The sequence below is a fragment of the Drosophila serrata genome, unplaced genomic scaffold, assembly GCF_035046125.1.
Source record: "Drosophila serrata isolate PLE 108 unplaced genomic scaffold, ASM3504612v1 contig_359, whole genome shotgun sequence".
Taxonomy (NCBI): domain Eukaryota; kingdom Metazoa; phylum Arthropoda; class Insecta; order Diptera; family Drosophilidae; genus Drosophila; species Drosophila serrata.
In genome coordinates, this window is record NW_028257257.1 from 711,601 (window position 1) to 737,222 (window position 25,622).

General features: G+C 39.3%; 3 protein-coding genes and 2 long non-coding RNA genes across 8 annotated transcripts in view; 3 read left to right on the top strand and 2 right to left on the bottom strand.

The window, feature by feature from the left end:
• LOC110184786 (uncharacterized) overlaps positions 1-9,247 on the top strand; it is a 99,509-nt gene extending 90,262 nt beyond the window's left edge. Inside the window, exon 4 of one of the 2 annotated variants that reach the window (XR_015272964.1) lies at positions 6,361-6,779. This is a non-coding gene — a long non-coding RNA (uncharacterized LOC110184786). Of the gene's footprint in view, positions 1-6,360; positions 6,780-9,011 lie in introns of those variants that run through there. The other variant, XR_002319715.2, reaches the window with a different exon arrangement.
• On the bottom strand, positions 8,932-19,293 carry LOC110184780 (uncharacterized). The gene is made up of 5 exons (XM_020953419.2): positions 17,795-19,293; positions 16,714-17,741; positions 16,262-16,638; positions 16,130-16,193; positions 8,932-9,768 (listed from the first exon to the last, which is right to left on the bottom strand). Exons 1-2 carry the CDS (start codon positions 18,425-18,427, stop codon positions 16,752-16,754), a joined length of 1,623 nt encoding a protein of 540 aa, XP_020809078.2. The 5' UTR covers positions 18,428-19,293; the 3' UTR covers positions 8,932-9,768; positions 16,130-16,193; positions 16,262-16,638; positions 16,714-16,751.
• LOC110184782 (uncharacterized) lies at positions 13,058-15,247 on the top strand. The gene is made up of 2 exons (XM_020953423.2): positions 13,058-14,691; positions 14,761-15,247. The coding sequence occupies exons 1-2, from the start codon at positions 14,158-14,160 to the stop codon at positions 15,073-15,075; spliced, it is 849 nt and encodes a 282-aa protein (XP_020809082.2). The 5' UTR covers positions 13,058-14,157; the 3' UTR covers positions 15,076-15,247.
• On the bottom strand, positions 18,731-25,042 carry scramb1 (phospholipid scramblase 1). Of its 3 annotated transcripts, XM_020953324.2 has the most exons (5): positions 24,040-25,042; positions 22,488-22,783; positions 19,757-20,247; positions 19,527-19,685; positions 18,731-19,293 (listed from the first exon to the last, which is right to left on the bottom strand). In XM_020953324.2, the coding sequence occupies exons 2-5, from the start codon at positions 22,702-22,704 to the stop codon at positions 19,234-19,236; spliced, it is 927 nt and encodes a 308-aa protein (XP_020808983.2). In that variant the 5' UTR covers positions 22,705-22,783; positions 24,040-25,042; the 3' UTR covers positions 18,731-19,233. The 3 variants fall into 3 exon arrangements, with proteins under 3 accessions (XP_020808983.2, XP_086694852.1, XP_020808984.2); XM_086838726.1 differs by lacking the exons at positions 22,488-22,783; positions 24,040-25,042 and adding an exon at positions 21,129-21,537; XM_020953325.2 differs by lacking the exons at positions 22,488-22,783; positions 24,040-25,042 and adding an exon at positions 21,129-21,457 and having other exon boundaries at positions 19,757-20,234.
• On the top strand, positions 21,618-22,328 carry LOC147642776 (uncharacterized). Its single transcript, XR_015272965.1, has 2 exons — positions 21,618-21,764; positions 21,836-22,328. It is a non-coding gene; the product is annotated as an uncharacterized LOC147642776 (long non-coding RNA).
• Positions 25,043-25,622: the final 580 nt, after the last annotated feature.

The window sequence follows — 25,622 nt, forward strand, 5'->3', positions numbered from 1 at the left end:
GAAATTTGACACAAAATTTAAGACTAATATAAAATGGCTATACCTCAAATTTTAAATCTGTTGAAAACCGAAAAAGTTATAATTTTTAATTGTATTAATTTCTCGATCGTTCCTATGGGAGCTATATGATATAATAGTCAAATTTTTATAAAATTTTATGCAAAATTGTAGAGTATAGTAAAATGGCTATATGTCAAATTTGATCCAATTCTATTTAAAACTGAAAAAGTTAAGATTTTTTTTGTAAAAATTTTCCGATCATTCCTATGGCAGCTATATGATATAGTCGTCCGATCCGGCCCGTTCCGACATATATACGAGTGAGAGTATATAGAAGGCTAACTACAAAGTTTCATTCAGATAGCTTTAAAACTGAGAGACTAGTTTGCGTAGAAACGGACAGACGGACAGACGGACAGACGGACAGACGGACAGACGGACAGACGGACAGAAGGACAGACGGACAGACGGACAGACGGACATGGCTAGATCGACTCGGCTGTTGATCCTGATCAAGAATATATATACTTTATATAGTCGGAGGTGCCTCCTTCACTGCGTTGCAAACTTCTGACTGAAATTATAATACCCTACAAGGGTATAAAAATCTCATAACTAAGCCGAAAAGGCATTAATTTCAATTCGGAAAGCTTTTGTATGTTCATTTTTACCAGGTTAATAAAACTGCCTATGATTTACAGCGTCGGAAATGACTCCTTCACTTAGTTTTAAACTTCTGAATGAAGGTGCAAAACCAGTTTTATTCGGTATTAACCTTTATTTTTATATGAATATTTTTTGGACAAATCAAAGTGTAAAAATCTCATAACTAAGCCAAAAAGGCTTTAATTTCAATTCGGAAAGCTTTTGTATGTTCATTTTTACCAGGTTAATAAAACTGCCTGTGATTTATAGCGTCGAAAATGACTCCTTCACTTAGTTTTAAGCTTCTGACTGAAGGTGCAGTACCATTTTTAATCGATATTAACTATATTTTTATATGAATATTTTTTGGACAAATCAAAGTGTAAAAATCTCATAACTAAGCCAAAAAGGCTTTAATTTCAATTCGGAAAGCGTTCCCGTGCTAGTTTTTAGCAGGTAAACAAAACTGCATACTCCATTTGAAATGTGAATTTTTTGCCGATTTTAGTAAATTTTAATGATGTAACCCCTTTCCTATTTTTCGAAAAATGGGACATTTCTGAAAAAAAATTTTCTTAGCCGGATATAGCTTGAAATATTCCCCTGTTGATGCTGATCAAGAATATATATGATTTATAGGGTCGGAAATGACTCCTTCACTTAGTTTTAAGCTTCTGACTGAAGGTGCAGTACCATTTTTAATCGATATTAACTATATTTTTATATGAATATTTTTTGGACAAATCAAAGTGTAAAAATCTCATAACTAAGCCAAAAAGGCTTTAATTTCAATTCGGAAAGCGTTCCCATGCTAGTTTTTAGCAGGTTAACAAAACTGCATACTCCATTTGAAATGTGAATTTTTGGCCAATTTTAGTAAATTTTAATGATGTAACCCCTTTCCTATTTTTCGAAAAATGGGAAATTTCTGAAAAAAATTTTTTTTAGCCGGATATAGCTTGAAATATTCCCCTGTTGATGCTGATCAAGAATATATATGATTTATAGGGTCGGAAATGACTCCTTCACTTAGTTTTAAGCTTCTGACTGAAGGTGCAGTACCATTTTTAATCGATATTAACTATATTTTTATATGAATATTTTTTGGACAAAGCAAAGTGTAAAAATCTCATAACTAAGCCAAAAAGGCATTAATTTCAATTCGGAAAGCTTTTGTATGTTCATTTTTACCAGGTTAATAAAACTGCCTATGATTTATAGCGTCGGAAATGACTCCTTCACTTAGTTTTAAACTTCTGAATGAAGGTGCAAAACCAGTTTTATTCGGTATTAACTTTATTTTTATATGAATATTTTTTGGACAAATCAAAGTGTAAAAATCTCATAACTAAGCCAAAAAGGCATTAATTTCAATTCGGAAAGCGTTCCCGTGCTAGTTTTTAGCAGGTTAACAAAACTGCATACTCCATTTGAAATGTGAATTTTTTGCCGATTTTAGTAAATTTTAATGATGTATTTCCCTTTCCTTTTTTTCGAAAAATGGGAAATTTCTGAAAAAAAATTTTTTTAGCCGGATATAGCTTGAAATATTCCCCTGTTGATGCTGATCAAGAATATATATGATTTATAGGGTCGGAAATGACTCCTTCACTTAGTTTTAAGCTTCTGACTGAAGGTGCAGTACCATTTTTAATCGATATTAACTATATTTTTATATGAATATTTTTTGGACAAATCAAAGTGTAAAAATCTCATAACTAAGCCAAAAAGGCTTTAATTTCAATTCGGAAAGCGTTCCCGTGCTAGTTTTTAGCAGGTAAACAAAACTGCATACTCCATTTGAAATGTGAATTTTTGGCCGATTTTAGTAAATTTTAATGATGCTGATCAAGAATATATATGATTTATAGGGTCGGAAATGACTCCTTCACTTAGTTTTAAGCTTCTGACTGCAGGTGCAGTACCATTTTTAATCGATATTAACTATATTTTTATATGAATATTTTTTGGACAAATCAAAGTGTAAAAATCTCATAACTAAGCCGAAAAGGCATTAATTTCAATTCGGAAAGCTTTTGTATGTTCATTTTTACCAGGTTAATAAAACTGCCTGTGAATTATAGGGTCGGAAATGACTCCTTCACTTAGTTTTCAGCTTCTGACTGAAGGTGCAATACCATATTTGAGGGATATTAACTATATTTTTATATGAATATTTTTTGGACAAATCAAAATGTAAAAATCTCATAACTTAGCCAAAAATGCATCAATTTCAATTCGGAAAGCGTTCCCATGCTAGTTTTTAGCAGGTTAACAAAGCTGCATACTCCATTTAAAATGCGAATTTTTGGCCGATTTTCGTAAATTTTAATGATGTAACCCCTTTCCTTTTTTTCGAAAAATGGGAAATTTCTTAAAAAAAAATTTTTTGGCCGGATATAGCTTGAACGATTCGGCTGTTGATGCTGATCAAGAATATATATGATTTATAGGGTCGGAAATGACTCCTTCACTTAGTTTTCAGCTTCTGACTGAAGGTGCAATACCATTTTTAAGGGATATTAACTATATTTTTATATGAATATTTTTTGGACAAATCAAAATGTAAAAATCTCATAACTTAGCCAAAAATGCATCAATTTCATTTCGGAAAGCGTTCCCGTGCTAGTTTTTAGCAGGTTAACAAAACTGCATACTCCATTTGAAATGCGAATTTTTTGCCGATTTTAGTAAATTTTAATGATGTAACCCCTTCTATTTTTCGAAAAATGGGACATTTCTGAAAAAAAATTTTTTTAGCCGGATATAGCTTGAAATATTCCCCTGTTGATGCTGATCAAGAATATATATGATTTATAGGGTCGGAAATGACTCCTTCACTTAGTTTTAAGCTTCTGACTGAAGGTGCAGTACCATTTTTAATCGATATTAACTATATTTTTATATGAATATTTTTTGGACAAATCAAAGTGTAAAAATCTCATAACTAAGCCAAAAAGGCTTTAATTTCAATTCGGAAAGCGTTCCCGTGCTAGTTTTTAGCAGGTAAACAAAACTGCATACTCCATTTGAAATGTGAATTTTTGGCCGATTTTAGTAAATTTTAATGATGCTGATCAAGAATATATATGATTTATAGGGTCGGAAATGACTCCTTCACTTAGTTTTAAGCTTCTGACTGCAGGTGCAGTACCATTTTTAATCGATATTAACTATATTTTTATATGAATATTTTTTGGACAAATCAAAGTGTAAAAATCTCATAACTAAGCCGAAAATGCATTAATTTCATTCCGGAGAGCGTTTGTATGTTAATTTTTACCAGGTTAATAAAACTGCCTGTGAATTATAGGGTCGGAAATGACTCCTTCACTTAGTTTTCAGCTTCTGACTGAAGGTGCAGTACCATTTTTAATCGATATTAACTATATTTTTATATGAATATTTTTTGGACAAATCAAAGTGTAAAAATCTCATAACTAAGCCAAAAAGGCTTTAATTTCAATTCGGAAAGCGTTCCCGTGCTAGTTTTTAGCAGGTTAACAAAACTGCATACTCCATTTAAAATGTGAATTTTTTGCCGATTTTAGTAAATTTTAATGATGTAACCCCTTTCCTATTTTTCGAAAAATGGGAAATTTCTGAAAAAAAATTTTTTTAGCCGGATATAGCTTGAAATATTCCCCTGTTGATGCTGATCAAGAATATATATGATTTATAGGGTCGGAAATGACTCCTTCACTTAGTTTTAAGCTTCTGACTGAAGGTGCAGTACCATTTTTAATCGATATTAACTATATTTTTATATGAATATTTTTTGGACAAATCAAAGTGTAAAAATCTCATAACTAAGCCAAAAAGGCATTAATTTCAATTCGGAAAGCGTTCCCGTGCTAGTTTTTAGCATACTCCATTTGAAATGTGAATTTTTGGCCGATTTTAGTAAATTTTAATGATGTAACCCCTTTCCTATTTTTCGAAAAATGGGACATTTCTGAAAAAAAATTTTTTTAGCCGGATATAGCTTGAAATATTCCCCTGTTGATGCTGATCAAGAATATATATGATTTATAGGGTCGGAAATGACTCCTTCACTTAGTTTTAAGCTTCTGACTGCAGGTGCAGTACCATTTTTAATCGATATTAACTATATTTTTATATGAATATTTTTTGGACAAATCAAAGTGTAAAAATCTCATAACTAAGCCAAAAAGGCTTTAATTTCAATTCGGAAAGCGTTCCCATGCTAGTTTTTAGCAGGTTAACAAAACTGCATACTCCATTTAAAATGTGAATTTTTGGCCGATTTTAGTAAATTTTAATGATGTAACCCCTTTCCTATTTTTCGAAAAATGGGACATTTCTGAAAAAAAATTTTTTTAGCCGGATATAGCTTGAAATATTCCCCTGTTGATGCTGATCAAGAATATATATGATTTATAGGGTCGGAAATGACTCCTTCACTTAGTTTTAAGCTTCTGACTGAAGGTGCAGTACCATTTTTAATCGATATTAACTATATTTTTATATGAATATTTTTTGGACAAATCAAAGTGTAAAAATCTCATAACTAAGCCGAAAAGGCATTAATTTCAATTCGGAAAGCTTTTGTATGTTAATTTTTACCAGGTTAATAAAACTTTCTGTGATTTATAGCGTCGGAAATGACTCCTTCACTTAGTTTTAAACTTCTGAATGAAGGTGCAAAACCAGTTTTATTCGGTATTAACTTTATTTTTATATGAATATTTTTTGGACAAATCAAAGTGTAAAAATCTCATAACTAAGCCAAAAAGGCTTTAATTTCAATTCGGAAAGCGTTCCCATGCTAGTTTTTAGCAGGTTAACAAAACTGCATACTCCATTTAAAATGTGAATTTTTTGCCGATTTTAGTAAATTTTAATGATGTAACCCCTTTCCTATTTTTCGAAAAATGGGAAATTCTGAAAAAAAAATTTTTTAGCCGGATATAGCTTGAAATATTCCCCTGTTGATGCTGATCAAGAATATATATGATTTATATGGTCGGAAATGACTCCTTCACTTAGTTTTAAGCTTCTGACTGAAGGTGCAGTACCATTTTTAATCGATATTAACTATATTTTTATATGAATATTTTTTGGACAAATCAAAGTGTAAAAATCTCATAATTAAGCCGAAAAGGCATTAATTTCAATTCGGAAAGCTTTTGTATGTTCATTTTTACCAGGTTAATAAAACTGCCTGTGATTTATAGCGTCGGAAATGACTCCTTCACTTAGTTTTAAACTTCTGAATGAAGGTGCAAAACCATTTTTATTCGGTATTAACTTTATTTTTATAGGAATTTTTTTTGGACAAATCAAAGTGTAAAAATCTCATAACAGCCAAAAAGGCTTTAATTTCAATTCGGAAAGCGTTCCCATGCTAGTTTTTAGCAGGTTAACAAAACTGCATACTCCATTTGAAATGTAAATTTTTGGCCGATTTTTGTAAATTTTAAAATATTCAAAAATTGGCTAAAATTGTCCAATTTTGTGTCCTCATGTTTTTGTTACTAATTAACTAGGATTTTAATAGCGATTCAGAATATATATGACTTTTTGCAATCGTCAACTTTCTGGGCATTTTATGCCGCTAAGAACACACAAGAATTTACATATTTTAATTGATATTTACTTATAATTTTATATGATATTTGAGGTCTCAAGTAGCCTTCTTTAATTCTTTTCTACGAACTTGATTTAAATTGATTAAGCATTCTTTCTTTCCAGGCAAACAGAAATAGAAGGCACAAAATCCGCACTTAATTAATTTCTATCTTCTGCAGTCGTTGCTGCTGTGATCCTGTGACCACATCTTGAGTCCAGCATTCAGCTGCGGTTGCGGCGTGCATCTATTTATAGGCCCCCGATATTACCTGATGAATATTTATGCGAAGTCCAAGAGGAGAAGTAGCATGAGAAGCATGAGTAGAAAGAGCAGCATCCACTGACCGTTCCCGATGACGCGGCAAATCAACAGTCGAGCATAATTTTTGTTAATAAAAGCGTGTAATAATTTGCCGCCGGGCGAACACATGTAACACTCCGTGGGGAAGCGTGGGAAGGGGTGTCGGCATGTGTGTTACAAATGAAATTATGTAAATGTGACAGCAACAACGCAACACAACAGAGATATATCTGCAACTGAATTTTGTATCTTTTTCTGGTGGGGATCGGGGTGGTAGCAGTAGCGGTTGACCCCCGAATACAATGGTAATGCGATGAGCACAGTGACGGAGCAGCAGGGGAATTTTAGGCGAGTGCGGTCTGTGTTTTCTGCCAAAACATGGCTTAATGTTGATTAGATGCATTAAACATGCAAAAGCCCAAAGCCCGCATGCCAACAGCCGTTGTTGTTATATTTTGGGAAGGGAAAACAATAAACGGCAGCATAAAATAGATATGTGCATTGCATATTTACAGTCGTGCAGAGAGAAAAAATCGTTTTTATACGGTCAGAAATTTGGGTAACAATGTATCCACATCAGCCTTTATAAATAAAAAGACGATTTTGTCCCAACTGTGCAATATAGCTAGATTGGCATCACTGATAAGTGCGATGCGATTTTGTCCCAACTGTGCAAAATAGCTAGATTGGCATCACTGATAAGTGCGATGCATTTTTCTCCCAATAGTGCAATATAGCTAAATTGGCATCACTGATAAGTGCGATGCTATTTTGTCCCAACTGTGCAATATAGCTAAATTGGCATCACTGATAAGTGCGATGCTATTTTGTCCCAACTGTGCAATATAGCTAGATTGGCATCACTGATAAGTGCGATGCATTTTTCTCCCATTAGTGCAATATAGCTAAATTGGCATCACTGATAAGTGCGATGCGTTTTTCTCCCAATAGTGCAATATAGCTAGATTGGCATCACTGATAAGTGCGATGCTATTTTGTCCCAACTGTGCAATATAGCTAGATTGGCATCACTGATAAGTGCGATGCATTTTTCTCCCAATAGTGCAATATAGCTAAATTGGCATCACTGATAAGTGCGATGCGTTTTTCTCCCAATAGTGCAATATAGCTAGATTGGCATCACTGATAAGTGCGATGCGTTTTTCTCCCAATTGTGCAATATAGCTAGATTGGCATCACTGATAAGTGCGATGCGTTTTTTTCCCAACTGTGCAATATAGCTAGATTGGCATCACTGATAAGTGCGATGCGTTTTTCTCCCAACTGTGCAATATAGCTAGATTGCCATCACTGTTGCACAATTGGGACAAAATCGCATCGCACTTATCAGTGATGCCAATCTAGCTATATTGCACAGTTGGGAGAAAAATGCATCGCACTTATCAGTGATGCCAATCTAGCTATATTGCACAATTGGGGAAAAACGCATCGCACTTATCAGTGATGCCAATCTAGCTATATTGCACAGTTGGGACAAAATCGCATCGCACTTATCAGTGATGCCAATCTAGCTATATTGCACAGTTGGGAAAAAAACGCATCGCACTTATCAGTGATGCCAATTTAGCTATATTGCACTATTGGGAAAAAAACGCATCGCACTTATCAGTGATGCCAATCTAGCTATATTGCACAATTGGGGGAAAAACGCATCGCACTTATCAGTGATGCCAATCTAGCTATATTGCACAGTTGGGACAAAATCGCATCGCACTTATCAGTGATGCCAATCTAGCTATATTGCACTATTGGGAGAAAAATGCATCGCACTTATCAGTGATGCCAATCTAGCTATATTGCACAGTTGGGAAAAAAACGCATCGCACTTATCAGTGATGCCAATTTAGCTATATTGCACTATTGGGACAAAATCGCATCGCACTTATCAGAAATGCCAATCTAGCTATATTGCACTATTGGGAGAAAAATGCATCGCACTTATCAGTGATGCCAATCTAGCTATATTGCACAGTTGGGACAAAATCGCATCGCACTTATCAGTGATGCCAATTTGGCTATATTGCACTATTGGGAGAAAAATGCATCGCACTTATCAGTGATGCCAATCTAGCTATATTGCACAGTTGGGACAAAATCGCATCGCACTTATCAGTGATGGCAATCTAGCTATATTGCACAGTTGGGACAAAATCGCATGGCATTTATCAGTGATGCCAAACGGACAATTCATTTGAAGATATTCAGAGGATGAAGTGTGTCAAGTGCGTTAAGTTCAACCTAATCAGTCAAATATATTTCTTAAATAAATATTTAATAATTTATGTTACCTTTCAACTAAAAATAAACTACATAAATTAATCCATTTTATTAAGTTCAACCTAATCAGACTTTAATGAATAAATATTTTATAATTTAAGTTACATTTAATTTATTTATTATATTTAATTGTTGAAGACTTACATTTTTATTTATATTTACAAATTTTTTGCAGTGCTTATGTACGTTTAGGAGGGAAATGAAATTAGCGCTGCGTTTTAACTTTTGCGCGGCAATTGAATAATTTTAATTGGTAATAAAGCTGAGCCCACACACAAGGCCATGGAGCCGGAAATTGCGAAATTACAGTTGGGAGAGCCAATCACCAACAGAGCCGAAGTATCAAAGGGGAAAACTATCCGCAGCGACCCCGCCTCAACTCGCTTACCCCGCTCATCCTGGTTCTTCCTTTTTGGCCGCAAGCTGTTTACGATCCTGCCAACTTTAATAGTAAATAACAACAATAACAAGCGCCGCAGGAGCAGCTGCGAAGCTCTGCAAAAGTTTACAAAAAAAAGAGAAAAGAAAATCAGAAGGGGGGAAAAAAGCGATGGGAAAACCCAGAGAAAAGAAAAGTTGGAAAACACTTTACTTTGATGACCGTCCAAGTCTTTTGCTCTCGACGCTGTCGCCATGGTTGCCATTCAAATGGCTCGCTTAATTTTACCCTCACCGTGGGGATTGTGGCAACTTTTTAATGACTCCTGTCCGAGGACGCATTGTTCACTCCGGTTCCAGGTTGTCATTTCATCTCCGAAAAGGGGGAATTTATTCGATGGCCGATGGTGACAAGTGTGGGTAGTGCCGCGGCATCGGCATTTCCCGCGAAGTCCTTGTGGGCCTCCAGGAATTTCTTATATTGCCTTATTGAGTGGGAATCTGCGGCTCCTTGAAGTTGTTATAAAATTAATAATGTCCAGGAACTGCAGTGACTGGAATTAAAAAGAAAAAAATATTCTTTAAGTTAGATAGTAAATATTGTTTCTTACTTCTAATTTTCCTACTATTTTTATTTTATTATAAATCTTTTATAAATACATGTACAAATTACTAAATAATAAAGTGAAATTTCCCATATTTACTACATTTTTTAAAAATAATACAAATATTTTTTCCCGAAGAGTAAAACTTAGTCAGTCACTGGGAAAAAAGGCTGCATTCATTTTGCAGCCGATAGCTAGGCCAAATCATTATTGATTTCCCGATTGGGGCGCTCGGCAGACTTATCTGGAAAAGGGTGAGCTGCGAGTGCCACTTGGGGCGCTTTGACAAAAACTTTCTTTTGTACATATTATTTATGCCCTGTTCCCGGAGGCTGTGCAAAAGGTTGGGAGCGAAAGGGTCCCCCTCAAGAGGTCCCCTCAATACAAGTTGTTCCTGTCACGGTTGTTATTGCTCCCTTATTTGTATTGGCTTTGGGCCCGGTCGTTGTTACATTTTTTAATTTATGTAGCAGCTGTTGCTCCGGCGCAAATGTCAAATGCATTTCGAGGGAAAGTCGGCAGGACCCGGCGACTCATAATGTGTTAAGTTTTCGCCCGACGAGTGAGTGAGTGAGTGAGTGAGTGGCTCGTGCTCGAGTTGTTGGCAAACAGTTTGGCTCCTTCCCTTGGCCGAAAAGTCCTTTTCCGTCGCCGTCGCGTCCCAAACTTCCAGATTCAAGTGGCCCCGGAAAGTTTGCGCCAAAAGAGGCCAGCAAACTAATTATTTAGTTTCGCTTCGCTCCGCTTTCGCAAGCAAACGCGGCAAATGCCAAACGTCAGCCAAATATCAATAAAAACTCCAATCGAGATCTATTTCAATTAACTTGTTAAAAAACTTTTTAATTAACGGCACTGCAGAGCGCAGCCCCTGAAGTTAGTTTCTTTTTTTTTCGCCGGCTTCCTGGGCATTTTCGCATGAATTTATGGCTGCGCCTAATTGGGCAACAATAAAGTGAAGAAAAAGTGAGAGAAATGACGAAACAATTTAAGAGTGTGTCGACCAATAAATACCTAAGAAACTGTTGTCAAAAAGGATTGCATAGTTAAACTTCCTTCATAGGGAAATAAGAGAAAATAAACTAGAAGCCTGTAGATGTTAATAAAATATTTGTAGAGCAAGAAATGAAATGAAATTTATGCACTGGTCGAGTCAATTCTGGTACCCTGTACCTTTCCAACATTCCCCCAAAGAGAACAAAATAAAGGACGAGTCCTGTGATATGTAAATGTTTATAAATCAAGTCGCACGGTTGTCTGTGACAAGTGGTCGGCCGACTGCTCGGACACTTGAAATAAATAAATAAACAAACGAGCCTGCGACCTGTGTCCTGGTTAGTTCAACATTCCGATTCCCCCCTTTTATTCCGAACCCTCGTCAAAAAATAGTCCGCTGCTTTTTCTATACTTTTTCCTTGCGCCTTCCCCGCCTGACACCTTGTGATTTAAAAGCCGCAACATATGAGCAGGGAGCCTCGGCCAGGACCTGGTGATTTATGCGCACCCAACTGATTTACTGCCGCACAGGCTATTAGGAGGCCAAAGGAGCCGAGGATCCCGCTCTCGATTCGCCGCTGTCGACAATTACATTGTCTAGACCAGGACGACTGTCAAAACGCACTGCCCGATGGCCAGTCAATGCCTCCAAGTTGCTCCAACTTGATTATAGAAATGACAAAAGCAGCAGAGCATTAGCAGCAAGACGACGACGCGAGTCAAAGTAAATTCCAGTTTTTAGTCACTTGATAAATTGTGCCACCAGACGGGGAGCTATTAATAAGATAAATGAGCGGCAATAAGTGGCGCTGGCACTTCGATTTCATTCCCGGCTCACTTGGCTGCTTCCGCTGCACAACGCGGCGTATGCGTAATTACCATTTCATATGCATTAAGCGGAGCTTCCATCAGGCAAATGGTTCAAGAAGCGACGAATAAGCTGCACTGTCAATAAATATATACTGCTTCAAATAAAAGGTTTTCACTGACAAATAAATAATAAACCAACTTAGTAAAAGATTGGAAAAGTTTTTGGTACGCAGCGAAAGCATTTTGTAATTACTATTAAATATACTTTCATTTGCTTAAAAAATTCTTCCCCTCAGTGTAAACGAAAGATGAGCCGAAATAGGGGAAAAACAGAGCAGGAACGGGAACGGAAAAAAAGAGAGGGGAAATCGGGAAAATGGAGCGGGAGCCCGAGTCTCGATGTCATTAAGCGCATTTGAAAAATCATCAACAATACAAACGCGGAGCGTTGACAATGTTGCCAGCTTGGACTTGGCCAGCGGATAAAAAATGTAGCAATAAATTGAAATACGATCAATAATAATTATGATTGGGAGAGATTGAGAGCCAGAGAGGCGGGCATTGCTCAAAGTGAATACGCCGAATAATTGCGTTTCCATGCAATTGCTCAATTCCACAAGGAGCCGCCTGCCTATCGGACACAATGGCCCGATTATCGATAAGTGAAATGGGGCTGCAGGAATAATCAAAGGATATCACACTCAAGTCGTCAGGATGAGCGGCGCCTCGCGCTCGCCTCGGGCTGATTTCAAAAGGCTATTATTGAAATTACATTTTGTGTGAAATTAAAAACCTTTTAAGGCAATAATAAGTACGTATATAAATAGGGAATGAGGAGTACGTTTAAATGTATATTAATATATTTATTCTAGCCTGCAAAAGCAATTATTTTACGTGATGTGTGTTGTTTATAAAATTAACTTCTTTCGGCTCAAGAAATTTAACTCCTAATAACAATAATAAATTAAATGTGCAATGTTTGTGGACCCCTGCAGTGTAAAATTTTTACTAGCCTGATAAAAACTAGCATAGCAGCGCTTTCCGAATTGAAATTAATGCCTTTTTGGCTTAGTTATGAGATTTTTACACTTTGATTTGTCCAAAAAATATTCATATAAAAATATAGTTAATATCGATTAAAAATGGTATTGCACCTTCAGTCAGAAGCTGAAAACTAAGTGAAGGAGTCATTTCCGACCCTATAAATCATATATATTCTTGATCAGCATCAACAGCCAAATCGTTCAAGCTATATCCGGCCAAAAAAAATTTTTTTCAGAAATTTCCCATTTTTCGAAAAAAAGGAAAGGGGTTACATCATTAAAATTTACTAAAATCGGCCAAAAATTCACGTTTCAAATGGAGTATGCAGCTTTGTTAACCTGCTAAAAACTAGCATGGGAACGCTTTCCGAATTGAAATTAAAGCCTTTTTGGCTTAGTTATGAGATTTTTACATTTTGATATGTTGAAGAAATCCTAAAGTATGCGGATTATAATCGATTACAAATTCGATCCTATAATTCAATGGCAAACTGAAAGAATATATAGACATCGCCTTAGCGAAGCTTATTTCCGTTTTTGATATCTATTTAAAATCATAAGCCCTTTTTTAAATATTTTTAGATATTCTGGTAAAATTTTAAGAAATATGTTAACGTTAAATATGTAAGATATACCAAAGGTTTGATTAACATAAAAATCTGCCGCAGTAATGAATCCTGGCATCCACCTTAAGTAAATGTAATTGTTAAATAGCCCCTTTTTTGTGCGCTACGCCCCTGTTCGATAGCCGGACAGCCGCGACGACAATGACAGCGATACACTCTATCACTGTTGAGTGAGCACCACTAATTTGTTTTTAAGGTCGGCGGGATGGTCACTCCGAAGGCCGCATTACCTCCCAGAAACCTCTGCTCCTCCTTCTCAGCCACCACTTTGCATACTTTATTGACCGCAGCAGAGTGTGTGTGTGTGAGGTGTGTGTTTCTGGCTGGAGTGCGACCACAAATTCGCTTTTAAGAGGCATTTCCAGGACGAAGGCAGCTGCGACCTGCCTGCAGGATCCTCATGCAATTTGGCTATTAAAAATCATTAGCAGAAGGGAATTTCCGAGCCTTTGGGCCAAATTCGAGGTGTGTGTGCACTCTGACGGAGGCAGACAGCATTGTTGCAGCTCCATCGCATACTTTGTGGCGCTCTTACCAGGCATTTTCATTAAAATGGCCCCAAGGCAAAATGCCAGGCTGGAAACAAAGTTCTTAACGTCACTTAAATGGGGAAATTCATGCATAATTTTTAAGTCATATAAACAAAGATGATTTAGGTACAGAAGCTGAGCCATCTTATCCTTTTAATGTATTTAAAACCCTTCCCAAGTAGGTCGTTCCTTACTAAGTCAAATTCATATTAATCTGTCTCTGGAAGTCAGCTTCCATCACTCACACAGCCCCTTTATCCCAGACTCACTTACATATATCCCTAAAAATAATAAAATAATACCAAAGAATAGAAAACACCCTAATTCAACATAAAGATGTCTTGCTGGGCCCCAGGATTGTCTCAGAATGAGAGCGAAATAGAGCTAAACTCAACCCTGGACGTCATCCAGGAGGGAGCCAGCTCCGAGTTGGACCTCGAGGAGGCCTACCAGCAGCTGGAGGGAATGAAGCAGCGTATCCTGCAGATGAAAAATAAGATAATTCGCACCCTTCCAACAGAATCGGACATAGACCACGTGCCTGCAGACTCGGACAACGTCAACTTGAGGGATGTCCAGCTGGAGACCTCGCGGGGCTTCCAGCAAATTGAGGCGGTGAAGAGCCGCCTCAAGGAGACCACCGAGGAGCTGAGCGTTGTGGCGGCACGGATCGAGGAATCTAGGCGGTGCACCGAGAAGCTGGCCCAGCAGCTGGATGAGGTGCCCAAGTGGATGGAGGAGCAAAAGCACCAGGTGGCAAAGTGCCTGGAGCGGCACAACGAACTCGAGACTAGCTACTGCACTGACCTTGACTACAGCTCTCACATGCGGCCTTTCCTGATGACACTCACAAACAAATATCGCACTAAGGTGGGTCCTCAAGTGGCTTCAACATAGTTGTAGTACATGTTTTAAGCCATTGTCCTTCCCTTCTTAAAGGTCCCTCTGAAGTGCTACAAGATCGAGCACAGGGCAGTAGCGTGCCAATTGGGTCGAACCCGATATTTTTTGAGACGGAGTCGCGAACTGCTGATGCATGCCTTGCGGAAAATGGAAGAGGCGCTGCTTTCGTCGAACCTCCCCCAGGAGCTGCCTTTCGTTCTGGCGCTGCCCGAGACGCCGAAGGTGGCTGAGCAGGTCAACGAGGAGGATGATCCTTTCCAAACAAAACCTCCTGGATCTTCGGGTGCCAAACAGCAACTGGGATTTGAGGCTCCCCCGGTAACTAAGGCTCACCGAATCCCCACACAATGACGGGACTAATTGAGCAAAAATGTTTTCGCAAATATTTTGCAAACAGATTTTGCAGTTATGTAAGCCACAAAAACGCAATTAGCCGTAAACGTAATTAACCAAACCGAATGTAAAACGAAAATGCAGTGCATACACTAAAAAATAATATAATAAAACACAGTAAAACCACGAAGCGGATGCGTATTATTTATGAATTTGAATTTAATTCAAGGGAATATTACGCATACGCCATAGGGTTACGGGGTCACGGGGTCACGGGGTCACTAGGAGTGGACAGGGGTTGCGATCTGGGAAAATTGATGGCCGGAATGTCTTTGACACCTCGGCGAAGCATCATTTTAGGTTGACAAGGGTTCAGTGCCAGTTTTCGGCTTTCGCCAGCGAATTTCCCCCGAGATAGACAGAGAGCGTGCGGGTGGCAACAAGTTTGTCAAGTCCAGGTTCAATGGAAAACCGGAACTCCCAGCCATTTTGGTTATCAAATTGTGCAAACAACGGCCCAAGTTTGTTGCCAAATTAATTGGAGGGACCTGCTGGCCACATCTCCATTTCCAGGACGTCGCCCTTCACACCTTCACCTCACCTTTGCAAGGGAAAATTTGAAGCGAAAAATTTAATTCAATTAGTCGTCTTGGAGTTTTCACAGCTTTAAGGACTGTGGCCTTAAGGCCAAAACTTTTATGGCTGCTGTCGAGCAAGGGTATTGGCTGTAGTCCTCCGGACCCAATTCGCCCTTTATACCGGTAATTGCACATTGACTGCACATGTCCTGGCTGCCAACTCCCCGGGCCCATTGTCCCTTTGTTACCTGCTCTCGTGTGAATGCCTCGCATAGTAGTGCTCGACTTGTTCTGACCCTGCGGCCTATTCAAATAGTTGAATGCAAGGAGAGAAGTTACGCCCTCATTAAGGCTTGAATCAGGTATTCCCAACGGAATACACGAAACAGAAAGTACCTCGGCAATAATTTATATAGTAAATTAATATTTTTAAGTGCACTAAATATCCCAAACATCTACACAATTTCTTCCACAACCAAACTTTGCTCACTTACCCGCTCACTCCATTCTATTCACATCAATCAATCAATTCATTGTGGCTGAACGTAAAAAGTTTATCTGCAAACAAATTGAAAATTTTAATAAAAATTCTTGCGCTAAATTACGCTCAACAATCAAATCCCCACCTGCTGCCGCTCTCCTCTAGGGATTCCCAATGCCCAGCTCCCAGACCCTGGTCCTTCTCCATCATTGTCGTTGTCCAACTGTTCGCTTAAGTGGTGTTAAGTATTTGAAAATCTCTGCTTCGGTTTTCCGCCCGAGTCGCCTGCCTGCCTCCCCGAATGCCTTCCGTTTTATTGTTTTACGACAGTTGGCCAAATACTTTGGCTAGCTAAAAGTTTTGCCCTCATGGTCATCCAATTGTCTGTGATTTACGGAGGACTCCCAGGACTCTCGGGGTGGACACATTCCCTCAGACAGTCAGTCAGTCAGCGGAGCGGAACCCACAACAGAAACTGCAATCCAGCATTTAGTGGATATTGATTTATTGCTCGCTCTCTCTCTAGGGAGGAACAGATATGTATATTAAATGAATGCTAAGACCAAAGTTGGTTCTGAACAAATTAATAATAATTACCTTTTTCAGTTGAATAAAATATTAAGGCAAATAAGAGCTCAAATCTTCTCATAGCTCTCGACTATGCCCTGAGCCCGTACTTCCTCCAGCTTCCTCAGGCACTTATCCATCGGTGTGACCACGCAGAGGGGCTTCCGGCCACTGAAGTAGGCGCTGCTGGGACGGGCATAGCTCACTCGTCTTCCGTCCAGCCAGGCGGTGATCTCGTCCAGACACAGGCACTGCCAGGGATTGCCCTCGAGGCTAATGTGTCTTAGCAACTGCAAATTCTGTGAAGTCTTCAGATCTGGCAAGAAGGTGAGCCGGTTGTTGTTGATCTCCAAGTGAGTGACATGCTCAAAGGTCTCCAGGATCTCTGGTTCAATCTCCTCCAGGCGATTCTCTCCGATCGTCAGCATCTGCAGTCGTCGAAGAGGAGCAAACATGCGCAGGTCCAGACTCACGAGCTTGTTCCTCCTCAAGCGCAGTTCCCTCAGAAAAGGCAGCGATGAGAGAGCCAGAGGATGCAGCTCCGCTATGTAGTTGTTGCTCAGATCCAGCTGGGTCAGCTTGCGGAGAATGGTGCCGCCAAAGACATTTAAGCTCAGCTTTTTGATATTGTTCCTGCTCAAGTCCATCTGTTCCAAGGCAGTCAAATTGGCGAACAGCTCGTCCGGCAGCGATGAAATCTTGTTGCCCTGCAGCTGCAGGGATTGCAGAGATCTCAGGCCCAGAAAGGCTCTAGGATGGATCCTGTTGATCTGATTGAGCCACAGATTGAGAGTCCTTAAGTTTCCGAGCCTGCAGAAGACGGAATCCTCCAGTACCTTCACATTATTTGAGCTGTAGTCAAGCAGCTCCAGAGGCGGTCGCACGTCGGGGGCATTGAACAAGGTTCGCTTTATCTCAAACAAGTTGTTGTTGGAGACATTCAACACTCGCAGTTTGGGCAGGGCATAGAATATGCCCATGTCCAGATTCTCGAGCCAATTGCTGTGCAGGTGCAACTCCTCCAGCTTGGGTAAGCCACGCATGCGGCACCATTGGAACTAAGAAAGATAATCCTTGAATTAAAAGTCACAATTTTCTTAGAGTTACTTACATCTCTCACGTTGTTGTTGCTTATGGACAAGTACCTCAGATTCGCATTCTCTCCCAGAGTCACATTCTCCTGCTCATTGGTGGTGAGATCGAGGAAGCGCAGCTTCTTCATACCCTTAAAGGCGTCGGGCTCCACTTCGGCAATTAGATTGTTGGAGAAGTTGGCATACTCCAGATCTGCCAATCGGCTCATCTTCTTGCCCGTTATTAGCTGGATGTCGTTGTAGCTTACATCAAGACTGATGAGCTTGGAGGCGTTGGGAAAGTGCTGCTCCTCCAGCTCCTCCAGCTGACAGTGGGTAATATTGAGCTCCCGGAGGGCCACAAAGTCACTCAGTCCCCTCTGACCCAAGGTCAGGCCACCGCTCTCGGATAGATCCAGTTTCAAAAGTCCAGCGAGACTTGAAAAATTCCGATTCTGCTCTTCATCCTCGATGCCGGTGTGTTCGTTCACCACTTTGACGCTTCGCCAGTTTTCGCCAACATATCGACTCAGTTGCTCAAAGCTCTCGATCTCGCGGCACAGGTGACTGCCGTGTCCCAGATCTTCGCACTCCTGCAGATCCTTGGCCAGAATAGTGCAGATAGTAGCGGCTAGGAGCACTCCTCCGATCAGAACTCTCATTGTCTGCATTTTGAACTGGACTGTGCTGACTGTGAGTGCAGTGCGTTAATTTGTGTTTATTTTTAATCGGAGCAAACTCGTTTCGGTTGGTTTGTTGTTTTTTGTTTTTCAAGAAGCCGGTTTCCATGCCACAAAACCAGATCAAGTGACGAGCTAGTGATTCTCTCCCCTTTTCCAGCCTCAAATAAAGAGGCAGCAAGTGATGGAACATTGTAGAACTGCAAACCCTGTAAAAACATAAAAAGAAAAAAATATAATAATTAGTAATAAACTAAAAATTAATAAATTGTCTTAAATAGTAAAATAACAATCTTAAATTGGACACGTTTATTTAACAGTCAAGGAATACATAAAAAGAATACATATATTTGTATATAAATTTCCAGCCAGCTTAACAATAATAACGTTGAATGTATGCTTCTACATACATAAGACACTCAGAATAAGGTTTAAAGTACATCGGTTTATTATCGATTAGTTCGTTGGTAAGCTTCTTTGTCACTGGAGCTTCGTAGTAAATTCATGAAGGAAGCTGATAGATGTCAAAAATGCTATGTAACTTAATAGTAGGAGCTATGAATATCCTGGCTACGCCTGAGTTTATTATGTTCCAGTTCGGATTTTCCATTAACTTTAACAAAGGAGTTCCGTAAGTGCGTTTCCATTTCCATCAACAAGCATTTGGTTTCGAAGACTAGTACGCGACAGTTCACAGGGAAGAGAGAGATAGTTACAGCAGAAGAATCTGATTCCTAGAAGTCGAAGCAGCCATTGGCCAGCTCAAAGCAACAGTCGCAGCACCAGTCGCATGAGTTCTATAGCATTCCAGGGCGATCCGACTCACGATTGCCTTGCTTTTCAAAGAACATGGCATCCTGTAGGTACAGAGAGTAGAATATCAATTAGTGGAGAGCCATTTTATAACAGGAAAGACCTATAGCTGGGGGACTAGCCTACGCAAACTAAGCTGGGTTCATCTGGTTACCTCAGCACCAACGTAATCTGCGTTGCAGTCGCCGCAGCGGCTTGAATCGATAAAAGTGAACGGAATACAACTGACAACAAACAGTTAATAAATCCATCAAATTATTAGGAACTATCTACTTACAATCAGGAATGTGGCCCCCAGCAGAACCGCCTTCATGCGCACGTCCAGATCCAGCGGGAAACTGATGCCAAAGAAGTCGGCATCCGTGAAAACTTCACGCGCTAAGCCCGACCACTGCTTCGAGATCTTGCCCACCTTTTCGCCCGTGAGAGAGAGCACCTAAAAAGCACATAACATTATAAATTAACACGATAAATCTTATTAAAAGCAACCCCAATAAACAAACTCACCTCGAACTCGACATCCCCGCAGAGCGAAAACGTGCAGAAGGGACCTTGAATGCGCAACACGGTGTCCCCAATGTGATTTAAGATGCGGAACGAGGGCGAGCAGATGGACCACTCCTGTTCGATTTTTCCGATAACATTGCCCGGCGGTGCCGAAACCTCGATGCTCTGCAGGCAGCAGGGAAACAGGCAGGATGAGCAGGCCAGCGGCCGATACATATGGATCACCTCCTGCTGATAATTGTCAAAGACGCGCATGTCAAAGGGTCGCGAGGGACCGCAACAGTTCCGGGTGCAACAGTCATTGTCCTCCACCGCGTAGTAGACCTTCTGACCCAAGGCATTCTTGATCGAGAACTTGTTGTTGGTCTCGAAGCCGGTGAAGGCCTCGAGGAGCTCGACCTTTTGCTTAACCAAAAGCTGGTCGATAGTCGTAAGGTACTCCAATCCGCGCGGACAGTTCGGAATTCCGGTAGGTATACTCATCCAGTCGCCTGAAAGGGGAATTTAAGAGATTAGTCAAAGAGTTATGGTCAAAGAGCTTAAATATAAGTGACTATTTTAATAACCCCAATTCCTATATTTATTACTGGAAATATAGTAAATTCTTTATACATTTTTGAGCTTAATCTTGGCGTGCAAATTGAATTAGTTTTCACAACAAAAGGGCATCTCGTTCAGCTCGTTTAGTCGCCACTGTGTCAATTGGTCAATGTCGGCGGCACAATTGCTTGGCCTCTCTAATTGGAGGCATTTCAATGGCACAATCCCACCGCACCACCTCCCACAATTTTTGATAGAGAACCCTCTCCTATCTAGCCTTTTATGCTAGCATCATGACTCTGGTATCTAATCTGTGCTTAGTGATATCTTTTATTACGAGCTCTTTGAAATATTTAATTTCACAATGCAAGGCAACCTTGAAATGATTTACATAATCGGTATTATCTGAAGCTATTTTGAGAACGATGTACTGGAAACTGCTATGATGTTTTCTTCAAAACCATAAAGAATGTGATAATATAATGAAGCCATAGGAATTATGATAGTATTTGGATTATGTATTTGAGTTATTCTTGGAAGAGGACTCTTGTCTACCTAGACAAACCTACCTAATAATACTTTGCTTATGTAAACTACATTCGAGTCGGGAGTGCCTTAAGATCTTATTAATCTTTTAAGATATATTCTTCTGATTAATTCTTCATACCTCCTACACTTTTCTTCCTACTGTAATATCACATTCTAAAGGAATCTGTTTATGTTCTACTACTTTTCTGACCTTTTATGATAATAAGAATATTAAACAAATAATTTCTTATAGTTCCTATACTCTTTTTCCTTTTATAATTTGTCATTCCTAACCCTCGCTCACCTCCTGTCCTCATCGCTAATGTAATACTCGTAGCCCTTCCGCTTGGCCGATTTGTTCAGGCGCATGGTGTGGCGCAGCTTCTTGGGCAGCGGCTTGTTGGCCTCCCGGCAGACCAGCTGCCTCAGGGTCTGGGACCTTGAGCAGAGGTGAGTGTACTGGCTGTAGAGCGAGTGCCATATGAGGCGCAGCACCTTGGAGCCGCTCTTGACGCCGCTGCCCCTCGTGGCATCCCCTGTGTGGTTTTCACCGCTCAGATCCAGCGTGGAAACGCAATTCGAGACGCCACTGGTTCGGTTTTCGGTGGACATTGTGGACACTATGTATAGGCACGACCGCTTGCTCTGCTGCACAGAGATGAACTAACTGAGGCATCGCACTCGCTCGACGTGGAAAAATCAACGCCGTACCCATGGACAGCGTTTTAAATGCCGCTTTTGTATTATTTTATTGGTTCAATTAAGGCGGACGAGCCGCCTTCCGATAAGCGCCGAAGACCTGACAGCGGTTTCAGCCTATTTGGGACGGATGGACGCACGTGTAAACAAAAACACATCCAACAGAAGGCGGAGATTACGGCGGAGGTAACAGCGAAGGAACCTCGAAATCTCTCACTCTAACACTCTGAGATTTGTCTAGGTAAATATTAGCATCCCACTTTTGTTTTTGGTCCAGCGTTAGATGGTACCCTTTGTTCTCCGCGGATCTAGCTCGGAATCTAGTCCTTATCTCTGGGATGATGGATTCAGGCTGGACTGCACTTGGAGGAATCATCAACCCCACATGATTGGGCATTATCTGCGATGCAGGGCAATGACACCGGTCTCGTACAGAGATGGTTCTTTGTAAAGAGCCAGGGGACTACAGCTGATAGCTAGATAACTAATAGCAGATTATAAAAAGATCTTGACAAGGTCTTATTAAAACAGTTTCAATTGAACTAAAATATATCGGACTATCTTTGAACCTATAGACAATAATGTTGTCTGTTTAAATGCCCATAAGCTAAGCATTTAAAATCGATAAAGATCAAGTATATGTGTCTATAAAGAAGTTCCTTAGGCGATGGGACTTGTATTTCTATCAAAATAATACCAAAACACCCTCTAAATCTATGTTAAACTAAACTATAACGAACACCAGAACCCGGAAACTCATTTATGTAATAAACCATAAAACCTATTTATTATCAAAATGAAGATAGTGCTCGTAATACATTATATTGGGCCAGTTCTAGGTCTGAAGATAACTGAAATTTTCCTTCTTCCGAAGACCCTCTACATTGAGTATTAAAATTATCGTCAATGTTGTATAGCACCTTTTAAACATGAGTCAATTTTTATCATTCTCAGGATTACTCACCTGCTGGTCCGCCTTGTCCCATCCCGGGTTGCATTCCTGGTGGCATGCCAGGAGCACCCATTCCGGGTCCCATTCCCGGTTGCGTGATCACTGGCTGTTGCGGCTGTCCCGGTGGATATCCTCCGAATCCCTGCGGCGGCCCTGCGGGGTGGGTATCCTCCGAATCCCTGTGGCTGTGGTGCGCCGCCACCGACATATGGCGGCTGTCCGGCTCCATAAGGCGGAGCTTCTCCGTAGGGCGGCATCTGTGGAACTGGAGCGTAGCCGGCTGACTGATGTTGACCAGGAACGAAGCCCTGAAACGATCGAGAGTTGAGCGAGGAATGTTCGATTGGGGGCGTAGTCGAGCTTAGTTATCGGTTATTTGAAGTGGATCGAACATCGCTGTTCTTCTTATCTTTGGCACTTACATTTGCTTCACCAGAGATTGTGCAAAAAGGGTGAAGAAATCTTCAATTGAAATTTAAGTTTATATCTACAATCTTGTATTTCAAACGAAATCGGATCATACCTTTCCATTTAATCATGCATAGAAAGGTAATTGATATTTTAATCATTTAATAATCAATGGCTGAGGTAATAATGAACAGAAAAATCCCATGTTGATATGTAATCTATTTTATATTTTCCCTAAAGTTATCGGAGAAAGAGAACTAACTTTATGAGTCATAAATACAAATGCAAGTATGTAGCCCTCCCTTTTTATACAACACATATTTATTTAATGATTATTTGTAGTTATTTGTTAGTACTGAAGACTGATATAATGCTTAAGCAGTGAAAACAACGTTTTTAAAATATTATAGACTTTTCTTTAAAGATGAAGTAGAATAAACACTGATAAATCATTGCATTGTTTACTGTTATTATTCTCTTAATAATTATTTATATTTTATTATATTTAAGCCACGGCAATTAAATATTGATTTCCTTATCCAACCTGATTTTCTGTTTAAAAAATGAAGCATTGTTTTTTCAGTTGTTTGCATCCACAAAAAGGAAAAAAAAACATTTGTTTGCAATTATTTGCACGCTGCTTTCGCTGTTTCCCCAGCAAGCCGAATCAAGCTCATTGTTATGGCAATGCAGACACGAATGACGTGTGATTACGGTTTAAAAATAATCACAGTGAACACTCTGGAAACAATGTACAAAATATATGAATTTATTTAAAATATTCAAAACCAGTTACTCACTAGGAAGATCTGGCAATCAACATACTCGACATGAGATATTACAGAACATTAAGAAATTAAAAAAAAATAAGGTATTTACTTCTTTGAAATAAATTTGAGTTAAGTAGATTATTAAATTATGTTTGTATAATTGAATATAATAATGCATGTAAATAAAGATATATATATTTTAGGAAATGTTATTCTATTAACAGAATCAAAATTTATACAGTTTCCTTTATCGAGTCCCCACTGTGCATACCAACCTAGCAGCTAATGACGTCATGACTGTTCCTCCCCCGAAATTCGCACGCACACAGACACACCGACACCAGACACAAATAGTAGGTAAATATAGTGACCAATTTGGAACTCACGTAATTCATGGGCGGCGGTCCCTGTTGGTGCCCTGGAGGCGGCGAATATGGGGCGGATTGAGGCTGGGGGGGCGGATACCCGAATCCTTCAGCCGGCGGAGCGTTGGGCTGATATCCGGCTCCAAAGCCCGGTGGTGCATAGCCTCCCTGGTTCACGTTGCTCTTCATTTTCGGCGCTTTTTCAGTTGTCCCTGTGCCACGTTGTTGCTGCACTCGCTCCTCACCGGAGTTATCTCGGCCACGACCCAAACGAAATCGCAACAATATTGCTTTGTTTTACAACGCCGCGGTTTTTTATCTTGCACTCCGAAAATTTTTGTTATGTTAAAAAGAAACAACAAGAAATGCAAGTGGCTGCATCGTTTAACGCTTAAAATACCTTAATTCGTTGGCAACTGGTCACACCTAAAGGTAGTAAACACTGCTGAGTTATGGGAGAATGGTGCTAAACTTGGATAAGCAAAAGGAAGTTTTAAGAGCCGGATGGGCTTCAATACTTTTCTGTTTAGGAAGTCGGTAATGCAGTCTGGTTGGGTTGCATAGATGACAGACAGGTGGCGCGGCAAGGGCGGTGCGTTGTTTAATTCAATTATAATACAATTTCTCTAATTCAAACATATTTAATTTTAACTATGAAAACGTAACGTTAGTGGACTAGAAAAATATAAAAATTAATTCAAATTCGTGTTGATTTCTTATTGGATAGATAGATAGTGCCTTAGAAATAATGTGGCTAAACAATAAACGATCAAATTTCAAACTTTAGGGGTATATGAACAACGGCCTTCCGTAGTTAGGTTTTCTTTTAAGTTTTAAATCTTGGTTATTTATATAATCAAATTTTTTCGATTAATAAATAATTATACAAATAAACTTATGAATTAAATGACTTAATAGGGATGGAAGTAGAAGTGAGACATTTTCTAATCTTACCATTAGCACATTCGTTGCTCCTCGCGATAAACTTGATTTCTTATCTGTAAAAAGGGAATAAAACATGTTCCTATTAATAATTCCAATTATAATTTAGCTGAAGTCATTTTGCACTACATATGAAATATAATAAAAAAATATAATATATTTTATTTTAGTTTGCTGTGACATAAACACTTGTTAAAAAAATTATCTAAAATTATTCTGAAAGTTCAGGAAAAGTAAAAACCCTAAATTAAAAATCTTAAAATATTTGTAAAATAGCAAAAATGTGTGTTATTTACAATATATTTAAATTTCATTCACAATGAAATAATATATTTTAGCAAAGTGAAGATAACTATAAAAACAACTAACAAAATAATAATTTCCACAATTCTAGATGAAAAATCTACGAAATATTCCCTTAAATAATGGCGCGCTCTATTATTAAATAGAAATAACAGGCCGGCGGTGTTATAGAAAAAAATCCATTTTGTATGCCACACTCATACTGGCGCACCCTCGCTCACACACACACACACACACACACACACCGCACAGTACAGCCCACATTTTTTTTCTAATGCGCAAATTCGCAGTGCGAGGGTGCGACAGAGAGAAAGAGAGAAAGAGGGGTGGCCGGCGAGGGACAGGGAAAGGCATAGAGA

Coding starts and splice junctions, on each gene's coding strand:
- LOC110184782 (XM_020953423.2), top strand. CDS start 14,158: ATGTCTTGCTGGGCCCCAGGATTGTCTCAGAATGAGAGCGAAATAGAG. Junction 14,692..14,760: donor CAAACAAATATCGCACTAAG/GTGGGTCCTCAA, acceptor CCCTTCTTAAAG/GTCCCTCTGAAGTGCTACAA.
- LOC110184780 (XM_020953419.2), bottom strand. CDS start 18,427: ATGCAGACAATGAGAGTTCTGATCGGAGGAGTGCTCCTAGCCGCTACT. Junction 17,742..17,794: donor GCAACAACAACGTGAGAGAT/GTAAGTAACTCT, acceptor TATCTTTCTTAG/TTCCAATGGTGCCGCATGCG.
- scramb1 (XM_020953325.2), bottom strand. CDS start 21,436: ATGTCCACCGAAAACCGAACCAGTGGCGTCTCGAATTGCGTTTCCACG. Junction 20,235..21,128: donor ATTAGCGATGAGGACAGGAG/GTGAGCGAGGGT, acceptor CGACTGGATGAG/TATACCTACCGGAATTCCGA. Junction 19,686..19,756: donor GCGGGGATGTCGAGTTCGAG/GTGAGTTTGTTT, acceptor TGTGCTTTTTAG/GTGCTCTCTCTCACGGGCGA.